General features: G+C 36.6%; 2 protein-coding genes across 3 annotated transcripts in view; one reads left to right on the forward strand and one right to left on the reverse strand.

Annotated features, from left to right (window-relative positions):
* The window catches only part of LOC134204484 (torso-like protein), a 169,604-nt gene that overhangs the window by 62,302 nt on the left and 94,436 nt on the right, over positions 1-12,866 (reverse strand). Inside the window, exons 1-2 of one of the 2 annotated variants that reach the window (XM_062679310.1) lie at positions 3,592-3,738; positions 3,434-3,518 (exon numbers count right to left, since the gene is read on the reverse strand). The exons of the other annotated variant lie outside the window; for it this stretch is intronic. The gene's annotated coding sequence lies outside the window, so the exon portion shown is untranslated. Of the gene's footprint in view, positions 1-3,433; positions 3,519-3,591; positions 3,739-12,866 lie in introns of those variants that run through there. 2 annotated transcript variants of the gene reach the window in all.
* On the forward strand, positions 340-9,618 carry LOC134206406 (uncharacterized). Its single transcript, XM_062682121.1, has 8 exons — positions 340-397; positions 4,832-5,070; positions 7,826-7,971; positions 8,207-8,477; positions 8,681-8,842; positions 8,905-9,022; positions 9,084-9,202; positions 9,343-9,618. Exons 1-8 carry the CDS (start codon positions 340-342, stop codon positions 9,616-9,618), a joined length of 1,389 nt encoding a protein of 462 aa, XP_062538105.1.

Genomic DNA, 12,866 nt, shown 5'->3' on the forward strand with positions numbered 1-12,866 from the left:
GAATTATACCGATTTCTGCAATTGCAATTACCGATGAATCTGTAAAATAAAATCAAAATACTGACCTCAGTAATAATAATTACCAATCTGTTTTGCTTTCTAAAATATATCGTTACTTTGTCCTTGATCGGTAATTTTTAATACCGAATATTCCGCAAAAATATGTGCTTTACCGAGTACTCGTCAATATGTGTAACGAGGTCTCGGGTTGCGACAAAAGCGACGCCATTTTAAAACAATCAAATCAAACTCATTCTGTGGTGAAGTTGCTGCAGGTTTTCGATTGTGTGGCGTGTTTCTATCTCGAAGAATAATTGAAATACAGCAGTTATAAGTGAAATGAAGGTAATTTTGGAAAGCCTGATGAAGGTGGACAACAGCGTCGCCGATCTATTCCGTAAGTAAAAATATAATTTATTCTTCGTTTTTTAAATTACAGCAAAATGGCTGACCCATTAGTATGTTTTTTCTGCCGCCGCCATGTCCCGGGTTACCTTGATGGATTGGGCCATCACATTGGATGGCACATTCAAAATGGCGATTTTTCCTCCGATTCCACTTTTTTTGACTGCACATTTTCCGGATGTGTCGTAAGATACACCCATTGGTCGTCATTGAAACGGCACATAAAAGAGAAGCACCCTTCTGGTCAAATAAGCGCTGCAATCAGTTCTGAGAGACTCAATGACGATCCTCCCTTCGAGTCCGTTTTGATTGAGGATGACCATGGTGATCAAGTTGCATCTGAAGATGCAGACGGTATGGCACTCGAAGAGTTGAAACGAATTGCTTCGTTCAGTATCTGTCGGCTAACTTCCGACGTCGGATTGCCCCAATCAAAAATTTCGGAAGCTGTAAACATATTTGAGAACCTTATTTATCAACTTTCGGAGTTTCACGAACGGAAAGTTGAATCGTTTTTGAAAACACAAAATATTGATTGCGGTATAGAATCGACTAAGTTGTTCCTTGCAAGTTTCAAAAACGTCAATTTATTTGAAAATGTAAAGACTTTCCCTCGCCAGAAAGCATTTCTAAAAACTTTGGCTACAAATATACCGGAGCCTCAAGAAAAATGTGTTGGCGTTAAAACTAGTATATGCCATGCATCTGGAGTTCCGGTGCAAAAAAGGATAAACGAAACATTCCAATACGTGCCGATACTTGAAACACTAAAACTCATTTTCCGAAATCCCTCCAATCGTGCTTTACTTCAAAGTGAACAAGAAATGGTTCGAACACCGGGCCTGAAGGAGTACTGTTCATTTAGGGATGGTGCAACCTATCAAAAGAACGAAATATTCCAAACACATCCTGATGCTATCCGGTTATCCATATACCAGGATGATGTTGAACTGGGAAACGCACTGAGCTCGCGTGCGGGGAAAAACAAACTGTGCAGTTATACGTTCAAAATACAGAACTTTCCAGAAAAATATAATAGTTCTCCTCGAGCAATCTTCCCTCTGATTTATGCTTTGTCGAGTACAGCCAAAAAAATCGGATACAATCATTTGATGGAACCTCTAATATCTGATTTGAAGAAACTGGAAAGTGGAGTAATAGTGTACTACGGATCGCAGAAGTTCGAAATGAGAGCTATCGTCACCATGTTTTGTGGTGATACTCTCGCAGTTCATGACGTTTTTGGCCTACTTAGCCCGAGCGCCAGATTTTTCTGTAGAATGTGTACCATCCCTAGACCAATGTTCCATGAAGATCCATTGAAGAAATTTCCTTATCGAACTCGCGAATGGTACAACAAAAATTTGGAAGCTGTCCAAGCAGGAACATTGAATCCATCGCAATGTGGATTAAAAGCAGGAGGCTCAATTTTGAACCAACTAGCAAATTATCACATAACCGAAAATTGGTCGTTAGATGTAATGCATGACCTGGCGGAAGGAGTTATTCCACTTACCGTGTCACTTATTCTGGCTCAATATTCAAGAGAATTGGGATTCACAAAATCGTTCATTAATCAACGAATAAATACTTTTTCTTACGGTTATGTGGACCGTAAAAATCGACCCATGGCCAATATTTCAAACGAGATGCTTGCTCACCCAACCAAACACAAGTTAAGACAAACAGCAGTACAGAACATTTTACTGCTAAGAGCGTTCCCTTTCTTATTTGGCCACAAGGTTCCGGAGGACTGTAAATATATGATGATGATTGGACATCTCATAAACATCACACGGATATTGTTTTCTCCTGTCGTGTCAGAGAACATGTTAATCTGGTTGGATGAGCACTTGCGGCTTTTCGATGATCTATTTTATGATCATTTTGAACGACGCATCAATAAAAGTCATCACTTGCAGCATTACGCTGAGTGCATCAGACGAAGTGGCCCTGTTAAGCAATTCAATTGCTTACCATTCGAACAAAAAAACAAGACTGCAAAAAATCAAACTGTAAACTGCCGTAATTTTAAAAATATATGCAAAAGCTTAGCACAACGTCAATGCTTTAAAATGACTTTAGAAATAATGGAGAACCCATTCCGAGACCGCATACTTTATAAATCTGGAAAATGGATTAGCGAGGAAACGCTGAATTTAAATGATTCGAAAACATTAGTATATTGTCCAGGATCTATGATGATCAATGGAGTGGAGTTCAGAAAAAATGTCATCGTAGCACTTCGAGTTCACGATAATATGGTGTATCCTTCCTATGGAATTGTCAAATACATCGTGGAAGTTGACGGACATATGCATCTACAGTTGAGAAAATGCAACACCACAACATATAACACTTTTCTACAAGCATATGAAGTTGAAGTGTCCAACGAAGATATACTCATTGGAATAGACAATATTTTTGAACACACTACATTCTCATTCTGGAAAGCGTTCAATATCGAGAAGAAGTACATATCCAGGAGAATCTTCAACATGGATTACTAGTCACATTGTATAGAAACCGGCTCGATAAAAACACTTCACTTAAGGTAATTATTCTTATAATCTACTTTTATCACATATCTTTTTCATATGGCTTTGTATCAACATTTTACAGATAACCCGAGCAGGAGAAATTGGCTCAATAATACCTAATTTTGTTATTGATACCATACTCTGTTATGAACTAGCCCTGCATAAGAGGTAAAATACCAAAGGAATAATACCAAAAACTAATATGCACAATACTTAAGCCATAACAAACTCAGCTATTAAATTGAATTTCAATGCCAAATGCATAACAAATTGTTATTCGTTTGGTATTGAAATATACCTAAGCATGTTATGCCTCAAGTATTCTGCATATAAGTTTTTGGTATTATTTTTTGGTATTTTACTTCCTATGCAAGGCAAGTTTATACCAATTTCTGTTATCGAGGTCGTCGCTCCTGCTCGGGAAGTAACATGATTTTAAATTCATTATTATACTATTAAGCACTGCAACATTGACTGCAACTTATTACCAGATGGCGGTGCTGAATACAATATCAGATCTTTGTTCCCTGTTTACTGTATCGTCCATATCGCCGGAATCACCCAAATAGTTTCCTAGAATGATTGAGAAATATCCAAATCAATAAAATCAACCTGAAGGGCAACAACATTCAGAAAAAGTATTTACCTTATCCATAAATTTACCGAACTTACTAACAGTTGGTTTCAGGCAAATATTAAGCTATATGTTAGGTATTTGAGAAATTGATTTGTTCGGAAATATTATTTCATTAATTTATTATTAACATTCATTTAACACTTCGCGTTTGTTTGAATTTTGTTTCTGGTACGAAAATAAAAATAATAAAGGAGCTCATCCTCAAAGAGACGTAAAACGAGGATCATTATAGGCCTTTTCATGTGACAGTGCCGAGACTGCATGACTGTTTACAACCGCTGAACAGACCCGCAATCCCGAAGCTGTCACTTTCATAGAAAAACTTTCAGTTGACGATAAAATCAGCTGTTTTTAAACGTCTCTTGAAAAGGCCCATAATAATAAACTTTGAAGTCACATTTATCGTAAAGCATTACAAAAGAGCTTATTTTCGATATCAATCAGTTTTTGTTGTTTAGGGTCTGTCTCATTTGGAGAATTAAACTTAAAAGTGACAGTTCGAAAATTAAAAAATCACCCCGTTATAAGAATGGCTGGTGCTACCCAGCAATTCCAATAGGACATCGATGGAAAATGATTCGATATGTGTCAAAAGTAATCTTGCTCTGCGAGCAGGGTTATTTGATAATTATTGAAATGTCACTTTTAAGTTTAATTTCAGTTTAATTATCCAATTGAGACAGACCCTTAATATTTATTTTAAATTATGTGTGATTTGAGCTGTAGGTGATTTTTTTTATTTGTATGATATTTAGCATCAAGGAATTATGTAAGTGACTTTCTATGTGACTACAATTACTTTTTCTCATATATAAGAATTTGCAATCGTTGCCAGAATTCTGTTATTAGTTAATGTGTGTTTCCCAGGGTGTTTCCACATAATAACATTCATGAATTCATATAACCATTATGTGGGAAATGCTACAGTCAAAATTTATGTGCGCCACACATAAATAATAGGATTGGATTTTTGCCAGTGATATTATATTTCAAAATAGTAGGGGGAAAGACGGCTTTGGCAGGTTTTATTCTATTATTGTCAGGGGGGTTTTTGTCGACCAAATTTTATGAAATTTGGCCACAATATTCTTTGATACGCAAAGAATGTTTAGGCCAAATTTGAGCAGAATCAGCCATGAAAAACCCCCCTGACAATAATAGAACAAAACCTGCCAAAGCCGTCATTCCCCCTATCATATTTTTAGTTTCAGTATATAAAAACATATTTTGTTTTTTTTTATTATTCTAGTAAATGAAGGCATTGACGACGTGGAGACCTTTCTGGATCTTGATGAACAGGACTTCACACGACTACGACTTAAAACAAAGCTTATTAAGACTATCCAAAAAATACAAAAAGACTATATGAACAATCCAATAATTGAAGAACTGGAGGAAGGCGATCCACTTTCCATTTCGGATAATGGTAACGGCGAGGGTAACGGAGGACCATCCGAAAACCCATACCGCGGGATTTTACTGGAACAGGTACCTTATTACTTTTTACTAGAACATCAAAAATATTGTAACTTTCTTCGATTTACATAATCAAAATTCTTGTTATGGATAGGCACTTTTATGATGGATAAATAATTATCTCATAAAATTAGATCCACTACATAATTGCACCACTTTTCTTTCCACCCCTTGTCCTACCCACTTTATTTATTTATTTATTTATATCGGATATTATTTTTTAAATCGATCTTGCTCGGAAATTTGAGAGAATATAAAAATGTTCGCATTAACGATTGCGCTCTAACACTGGTTCTAAGCTTCGATGCAGAGTACACGAGCTTTGTTCGCCAGTGACAGGCGTATGGGACCGTTGTGTGAAACAAATAAACCGGAGTACATAGTTGTGCACACAAAAAAAAACAAAAAACCGTTACTGTCAAATCCTCAAATCACTACTCCACAAAAAAGCATTTCCCACGTAAAATATGATTACGGCTTATAAACCAAAACCATGATTTTTGGTTTTCTAGCTTTTACGATTTCTTTGTAAATGATTCTTCATGCTAGGGGAAACTCCGTTCTTGATATTTCTTAAGAAACACATTTATTGCTATTTTGAGTGAACGTCTCATGAATTATTTGGTTTAAGCTGAAATTTTGTAGATTTCGAAAAGTTTTCAATTAATCTAAATTTGCTGTTGTTGCTGAAAAGTTGAACCTCATTTTTCTCGGTTCAGCATAGGCCTTTTCATGTGACACTGCCGAGGCTGCACTTGTTTACAACCGCTGAACAGGCCCGCAATCCTGAAGCTGTCACTTTCATAGAAGAACTGTCAATTGACGATAAAATCAGCTGTTTTTAAACGTCTCGTGAAAAGGCCCATTGTTGGCTTTTCGTCCCTAATCATATGTTACTCGAGATTTCTTCAGTTCCATAGTCACTATAGAATGTCGGGTGGGCAAAATTAAAGATGGGTTAGGAATGTAACCATGTAATGCTTAGTTTCGCTTGTGGATTATTCATTAATAAAATTGTTACTTAAATAATAATCAATTAAAATTAAGATTCATTGAATACAAAATGTATTTATCAGAATAATCAAGCTCTAGGATTTTAAATATTCTCTTGTTTTACTTAATATGATTAATTACATGGTTTAATGCAATACAAGTAATATCTTTTTTTAAATTAAAAATATTGCAAACCAAATCATTTCTTAATACATATGTCATTTCATTTGTAAAAACAATTTTTGGCCACTAGCTTATATAGAATACGCCCATAGTCATTACTGCTATAAGCTCAGTAGCCAGCGCTCAGCCGACAACAACAATTTAGATTGAGTGCACCTTTATCGTATACGTATTAGTATACTAAATACTCAAGTTAAATATAAATTTAATTTAAATTGTCGAGACAGTTTTTTGGCCTCAACTAAGTATACATCGATTTCGATTAACCATTTAATTCCGTTGGAAGCGAGCACCACCTGAGAGAACTTGCTGATTTTTGCTGCTGTGTGGTAATTTTATCTACAGCCTGAACCGAAAAGAGGAAATGGCCATCCTCGTAGGAATCGATGGGATGTTGATCATCCAATTGCCACCCGAAGGTAAGTCACACAAATAAATAAACCTTCCTGAGAAAGCGCTAGTAAAAGCGATCATGGTAATGTGTTATCATCCGAAAATTCTTAAGTGCTTTCTATTATTTTGCAGCGAATTTTTCATCCATTTATCGTCCATGGCCTATAGTTCCAGATAAATATTCGGCGCACCAATCAGCAGGTAGGTCATATAACAAGTGTTAAAGCTGGAGCTCATAAGCTTTAATCCACAAAAACAATTACCCACTCCGGCGCCACGGCGTGAGCAAAATAAAAACTTGAAGTACCGGAGTTGGTTTACTTCATATTTATTATGATATTTATGCACGTTTTCCTTTCTTTTCCTACAGGAAATTTATGGCACAATGTCCAAAATTGGCTAGATGGTACGCACCCTCACCCTGGCCAGGGTCTGGCATCCCAGGCATATGTAGAAAAGTGGCCGCTGCCCACCGTGTTATGGGAGATGCTGCAGCTTACACCGTGTGAGTGAAGAAAAATAATTGAAATAAAAACTAAAAGCTATTCAATGCGATTTGATTGTTTTAATTTAAAAGGGAAAAAAGATTGAAGAGTGCGAGGGAGGACTGGGGAGCTAGTTATTATTCTAAATGAAAATATTTCATTCTTTTTTAATAGTGTAAACATTTCCCTTTGACAGTTCTACAATTTAGTTTTGAATGTTCAAACTTTTAATTTTAGAGCTTCATGTAACTTGTGAACCTTAAACAAAAGTTGGCGTACTTTTATTTTAAACTTAATGCACTCTCTACGAAAAAGAACCAACCGTCTAAAGACACCATACCATGATTCCTCTTAGTTCCATTGGGTTAAGATTTTTTTTATTTATGTAGGTAAATACGTTTTGTTGAACGATGATACTTTGTTCGAACTTCTTTCTATGAATGTCAGTACATCTCACAATTGCAATACTGCCGTCTCTCAAATTGATATCGGCGGATACGATAAGAATTTTATATAATTTTAAGTATTAAAGTATTAAGTATCAAACTTATAGGGCCGTTTCCTTCACCTCCGCTCAGGCCTTAAACCACCTTCAAGCGTATGGGTAAGCAACGCTTAAGAGTTAAGCAAGGTGAAGATTTTGACCCTAAGTAAAAAAATCTTCCATAAATTGACAATAATTTTTATTGTTCATGGATTTTATTTTCTTCTAGGCTATCGACATAAACATCATCTTCAGCAAAACACCTTCGGGAAATGAGATCATGGAAGTTTTGAATGAAGAAATAAACCCGAATGACAAACTGTTGAATCAAATAAATCGAATACTCTGCGAATTTCTGAAGTTAAATTATGGATTGTAGGTTTCTAAACTGGATTTTATTGCATTATACATCAAATACATCTCGCTTAACTTTTCAAAAGGACCTAAGTAACATTTTTTTCATGAATTAATTTTAATAGCGCAATCAACAGAACAACATGAAAGCTATTGATTGCAGTATTCAAATTAATTCATGAAACAAATGTTACTTAGGTCCTTTTGAAAAGTTAAGCGAGACATCATCATAATATCATGTAATTTTGCTCTACAGGCATCCTTCGACCTTCCACAAGAATTTGTTGGCGGTTTCGCTTGTTAATACATACCCAGTACTAGGATCGACGAACCGTGATGTTCCCCAGGCTTTGTGGTTTTACCCACATGGCCGAGGAAAATATCGACACGCGGGACGTATTCACTATCATATGGAGTATATGTCCAGGAAATCCGACAAACGAATGGTTGACAGGCCAAGGTCGATCGAGCAGCTTGCGCAATTACCGGTAGAAGTGACAGATTCCGATGACAACATAGAGGAGTTGGTAAGTAGCTGGCACTTTTATAGTTCGATAGATTATTAAATTGATTTAATATTAATTAATTACTTTGTATTGTTTAATTAATTACGATGAAAGTACGGCAAGCTCCAGTTTGAATGTAGAACCATTGATTAAAAAGAAGATATAATTATATTAGCTAATTAGACTGATATTTTCAAATTGATACAATTTATTTTCCATTTCAGATTCTCGAGTTAAAATTCATCAGCCCAAATTCGAATACCAAGTCTCGTGCAGAAGAATTGTGGATGATAACGTTTTCAGATCGTGAAAAATACCGTAAAAACAAAGATTTCCAGGAATACTTGAAGCTAGACCCGGTAGCATCTGCCTTCGATGGAATCATGGTACCTACTCGGAACAATCTGAAATTGTTTGTATTCTAATCAACAAAATTTCTAATTTTTAGGTATCAATGGATTTCGTTAAAATGTATCCTGATGCGCACAATTTCTGCGAACAGTTTTCAAATTTGCAAGAAAAAGTTCTTGCAAAATATGGCGATTTGTTTCTTCACATTCAAAGTGGTAATTTTACATAACAACTTTTAATGACTATGTGGACTATGACGACTGTATTCAATTTCAGATTTTTTACGAACTTTAGCTATCATTAGGGCTAAGAATCCGTCTCGTGGGGTCAAGCGCTCGAAAAATGATTCTTGGACCAAGAAAAATCCTCTCGATGGAATTGTTGAAATTCTCAAGGTAAACGGAAGCTTGGACAATTTTATTCCGATTATAATCGAAACTAGCTTTTCCACATTACTATTTCTATCGGACGTATTCTAAGACGAACAAAAAATTATTTATATTATTTAAATACATTTTACTTTCTTTACCCACAGATGGACGATCCTGTTGGGTACAACAATATGCCAATCCTATTCGTACACGAAGCACCTGAAGGGATTAATGGTGGAACATTCGTCTGGAAGGAGTGCACTATCAAGATAGCAGCCAATATTCTTGATTGTTTCCGAATCCTTTGCGAAGCAATTAATGTATTCAACTGCGACATTAGTCCCGAGAACAAGCAGTTCTATGCGTTCATATTCGCAGTAGTGATGAACATCACACCACTGACCACCACCGGGGAAAAATTTTATCGTTCAATCGAATAATCGTCTAGAATCATACCAATTGAGATTGGTAATGGCTAGTTTAGTTTGAAGAATCAAGAGGATTTAAGAACAAACCTCCAAAACTTTTGAAAATGTTATTAGAAAATTTAAGTATTCTAAGATAAAACAGGGTTGTTGTAAGCACATAACATTAGTATAGAATTTAGTTGAGCAAAATTCAATATTTTAAGGTGATACCTATAAACTTGGTTTTTGGTAGCACATAAAATTAGTATTTAAGGTCGAGGTGAACTATTTTGATGCATTAAAATGAACAAATAAGATCAACAAACATAATAAATTATGTCTATTGTTTATTTATTTATATTATATCATTGAAAAAAAATATACGGTTACTGGTATTACCGAAAAACTGTTTTTAAATTTACCGAACCAACGGTAATCGATTACAAAACAATGTAAAAAAAATACTGAAAGCTCGGTAAAACGATATGTTTTTGACATGCGAATTGACAGAGTTACTCGGTATTTTTTTACCGAATATACAGTAAATTTTACAGATTAACTCAGTAATTTTTGACGTTTGAACGATGAACTTTAGGTACCGAGCACTCGGTACTTGAATTTGATTACCGAGGTGAGTACCGAGAGCTCAGCTGTTGAGAAATCGGTAATTTGTGAACCGAGCACGGTAAAAAAAATTAAGTGTGTGCGGTATTGTTAATGATATATACATGATTCTCAAAGGTTATGCTAATTAAAAACATTCGATTTGAATCACAATCCGGGTTCGGATTTCTCACTCACTCAAGCGACAACTGATCACTCCACCATGCATTTTATCCGGATAAATTTCAAGGCGATAAACTCCGGCACAAGCGATGGTGCGAAAATTTGTTATCCTTCTTCCCATGTTTCGCGAAAATCAAATGCTGCTTACTTTGCCTTTCCAAGCTGATTGAATCTGACGGTGCGCCACGATAAGCAGAAGGTTCAATACAGCAGTTTTCCCCTCGCTTTCAATCAATTCATGTGGTGGAGTGGTTTTAGTGGGCGCTCTGAACATTTTAAAATTGTTTTGGGTCCGAAACCCGTTGCGGTCCTAAATTTTTGTAAATATGCTTGTAAAATTTATCTGGTAAGGCGACGAGAAGGAAAATTTGTGGATTAAAATTAAATTATCCGGCGATCCGGCGCTCACGAATTTATCACCCGCCATTCTATCCGGATAAAAATGTTGTGTGAGAATACTTCCTCACAGGGGGACCATGAAAAATCACACTCCGCTTAATGGATTAATCGTAGGTTTTTATTCATATGAGTGAGAATTCTGAAGCCTGATCACAATTGACCATATTTTAACCAATTTTACTCTAAAACTCATCTGAATTCCCGTAAAAACCTGTTTCTGTTACTACGTAACGACTTTTACGATGAATGATGGAAGAAAAGAACGAGAAAACATCAAATTTCATAACAAATTATACGATGGATTTTTCATAAAAATGATTTGGAAGCACTAGCCACCACCTAGTCGAAGCAATCGACTGAGGAAACAACAAGGCAGTCAAAATTGAATTGTCACATCCTATCCTAGAATATTAGTACGTTTCTATGCGTAGCTGTTATCGGAAATCATGAAAAGGGCATGCAAAACAGTTAAACATAAGACAAACACGTTAAAACAGCATTTCCACCGCCACCGATCAAAGAGATTGAACGAAGAACACACTGAAACGAGACACTAAACGGATTTTTTAGAACGTTGCAACTGCAACGAAAACAGACTGTTTTCCAGTTTCTTGAACGACGTTCATCACAGTCTCTGTTTTCGTCGCAGTTGCAACATCATTCTTTGCCGCCACACAACGTCTTCTTGCACACCGCCAAAGATGGTCCTAAGCATCCGTCTCTCGAATACTCCGAGTGCTTGCAAGGCCTTCTCGAGCATTGTCCATGTTTTATGTCCGTAGAGGACAACCGGTGTTATTAACGTCTTGTACATGACACATTTGGTGCGGCGGCGAATCTTTTTTGACCGCAGTTTCTTCTAGAGCCCGTAGTAGGCCCGAGTTCCACAGATGATGCGCCTTCGTATTTTACGACTAACATTGTTATCAGCCGTTAGCAAGGATCCAGGGTAGACGAATTCCTCGATCACCTCGAAGGTGTCCCCGTCTATCGTAACACTGCTTCCCAGGGGGGCCCTGTCGCGCTCGTTTCCGCCCACAAGCATGTACTTTGTCTTTGACGCATTCATTACCAGTCCAACTTTTGTTGCTTCACGTTTCAGACGGGTGTACAGTTCTGCCACCTTTGCAAATGTTCGGCCGACAATGTCCATGTCATCCGCGAAACAAATAAATTGACTGGATCTGTTGAAAATCATACCCCGGCTGTTACACCCGGCTCTTCGCATGACACCTTCTAGCGCAAAGTTGAACAAGAGGCACTTACTTCAGCAGGTTTTGGTTCAACTTGAGCTTTTCGTGAAACATTTGAAAGTAAATGAATTACACTTAATCACTGAAAATGTGATAAGCTCTACAGGTATGTTAAATATTGTACATTGAAATGGACGAAAAATGTATGAGTTATGAGCAAATTAATTGCATTTTCCCGAAGTTGACACCAATCTTTTGACCGATGAAAGTCATACATGATTTATATTCGACTATATTCACATATATTCGACTACCCAAATGATTCCCGAATAAGGGGGGAAGATCGCAAATTGGACATAGGGCAGCAAAGACATGAGCAAGAACTTTGCCATGCTGTAGAGGGTATTTCTAAACTTATGTACAACTTTTTGGATCACAAAGAATGTATGTATGTACAAAATTTAGCTTAGCTTGATTGGCTGTACACATCGTAGTTGCCACTTCTCCAACATTATCGACGTCAGGACATATCGTGGTGCGAACATCGACTCTGACCACTATCTGGTGATGGTTTAACTGCGCCCAAAACTATCCGTCATCAACAATGTTCGGTACCTAGGATAGGATGTGACAAGTAGTCAGTAAAAAACGTACCGATTTACTGTCACAATCGTACCGATTGCTGATTGGTTGAAAATGACAATCGATTACTTCGATTGGTGGCGGCGCGTATTCCGTAGGGCAGCATGTTTATAGTTTGGCCGTGTTGCAGGTTTTTTAAGTTGATATTAAGCAAATTACGTAAGTGTTTCAGTTCCAGTTTTTTGGTAAGAAATAAATTTATATTGAACTTCAAACGCCATATAAAGTTATTCTCAAGGGTTGTACAGGTTTAAAACTGTT

This window comes from Armigeres subalbatus, chromosome 1 (assembly GCF_024139115.2).
Source record: "Armigeres subalbatus isolate Guangzhou_Male chromosome 1, GZ_Asu_2, whole genome shotgun sequence".
In the NCBI taxonomy this organism is placed as follows: domain Eukaryota; kingdom Metazoa; phylum Arthropoda; class Insecta; order Diptera; family Culicidae; genus Armigeres; species Armigeres subalbatus.

Bases quoted from the DNA above. Each gene is read 5' to 3' on its own strand.
- LOC134206406 (XM_062682121.1), top strand. From the start codon at position 340: ATGAAGGTAATTTTGGAAAGCCTGATGAAGGTGGACAACAGCGTCGCC. The intron at 7,972-8,206 runs GTAGGTTTCTAA...TTTGCTCTACAG, and splicing joins CTGAAGTTAAATTATGGATT to GCATCCTTCGACCTTCCACA. The intron at 9,203-9,342 runs GTAAACGGAAGC...CTTTACCCACAG, and splicing joins GAATTGTTGAAATTCTCAAG to ATGGACGATCCTGTTGGGTA.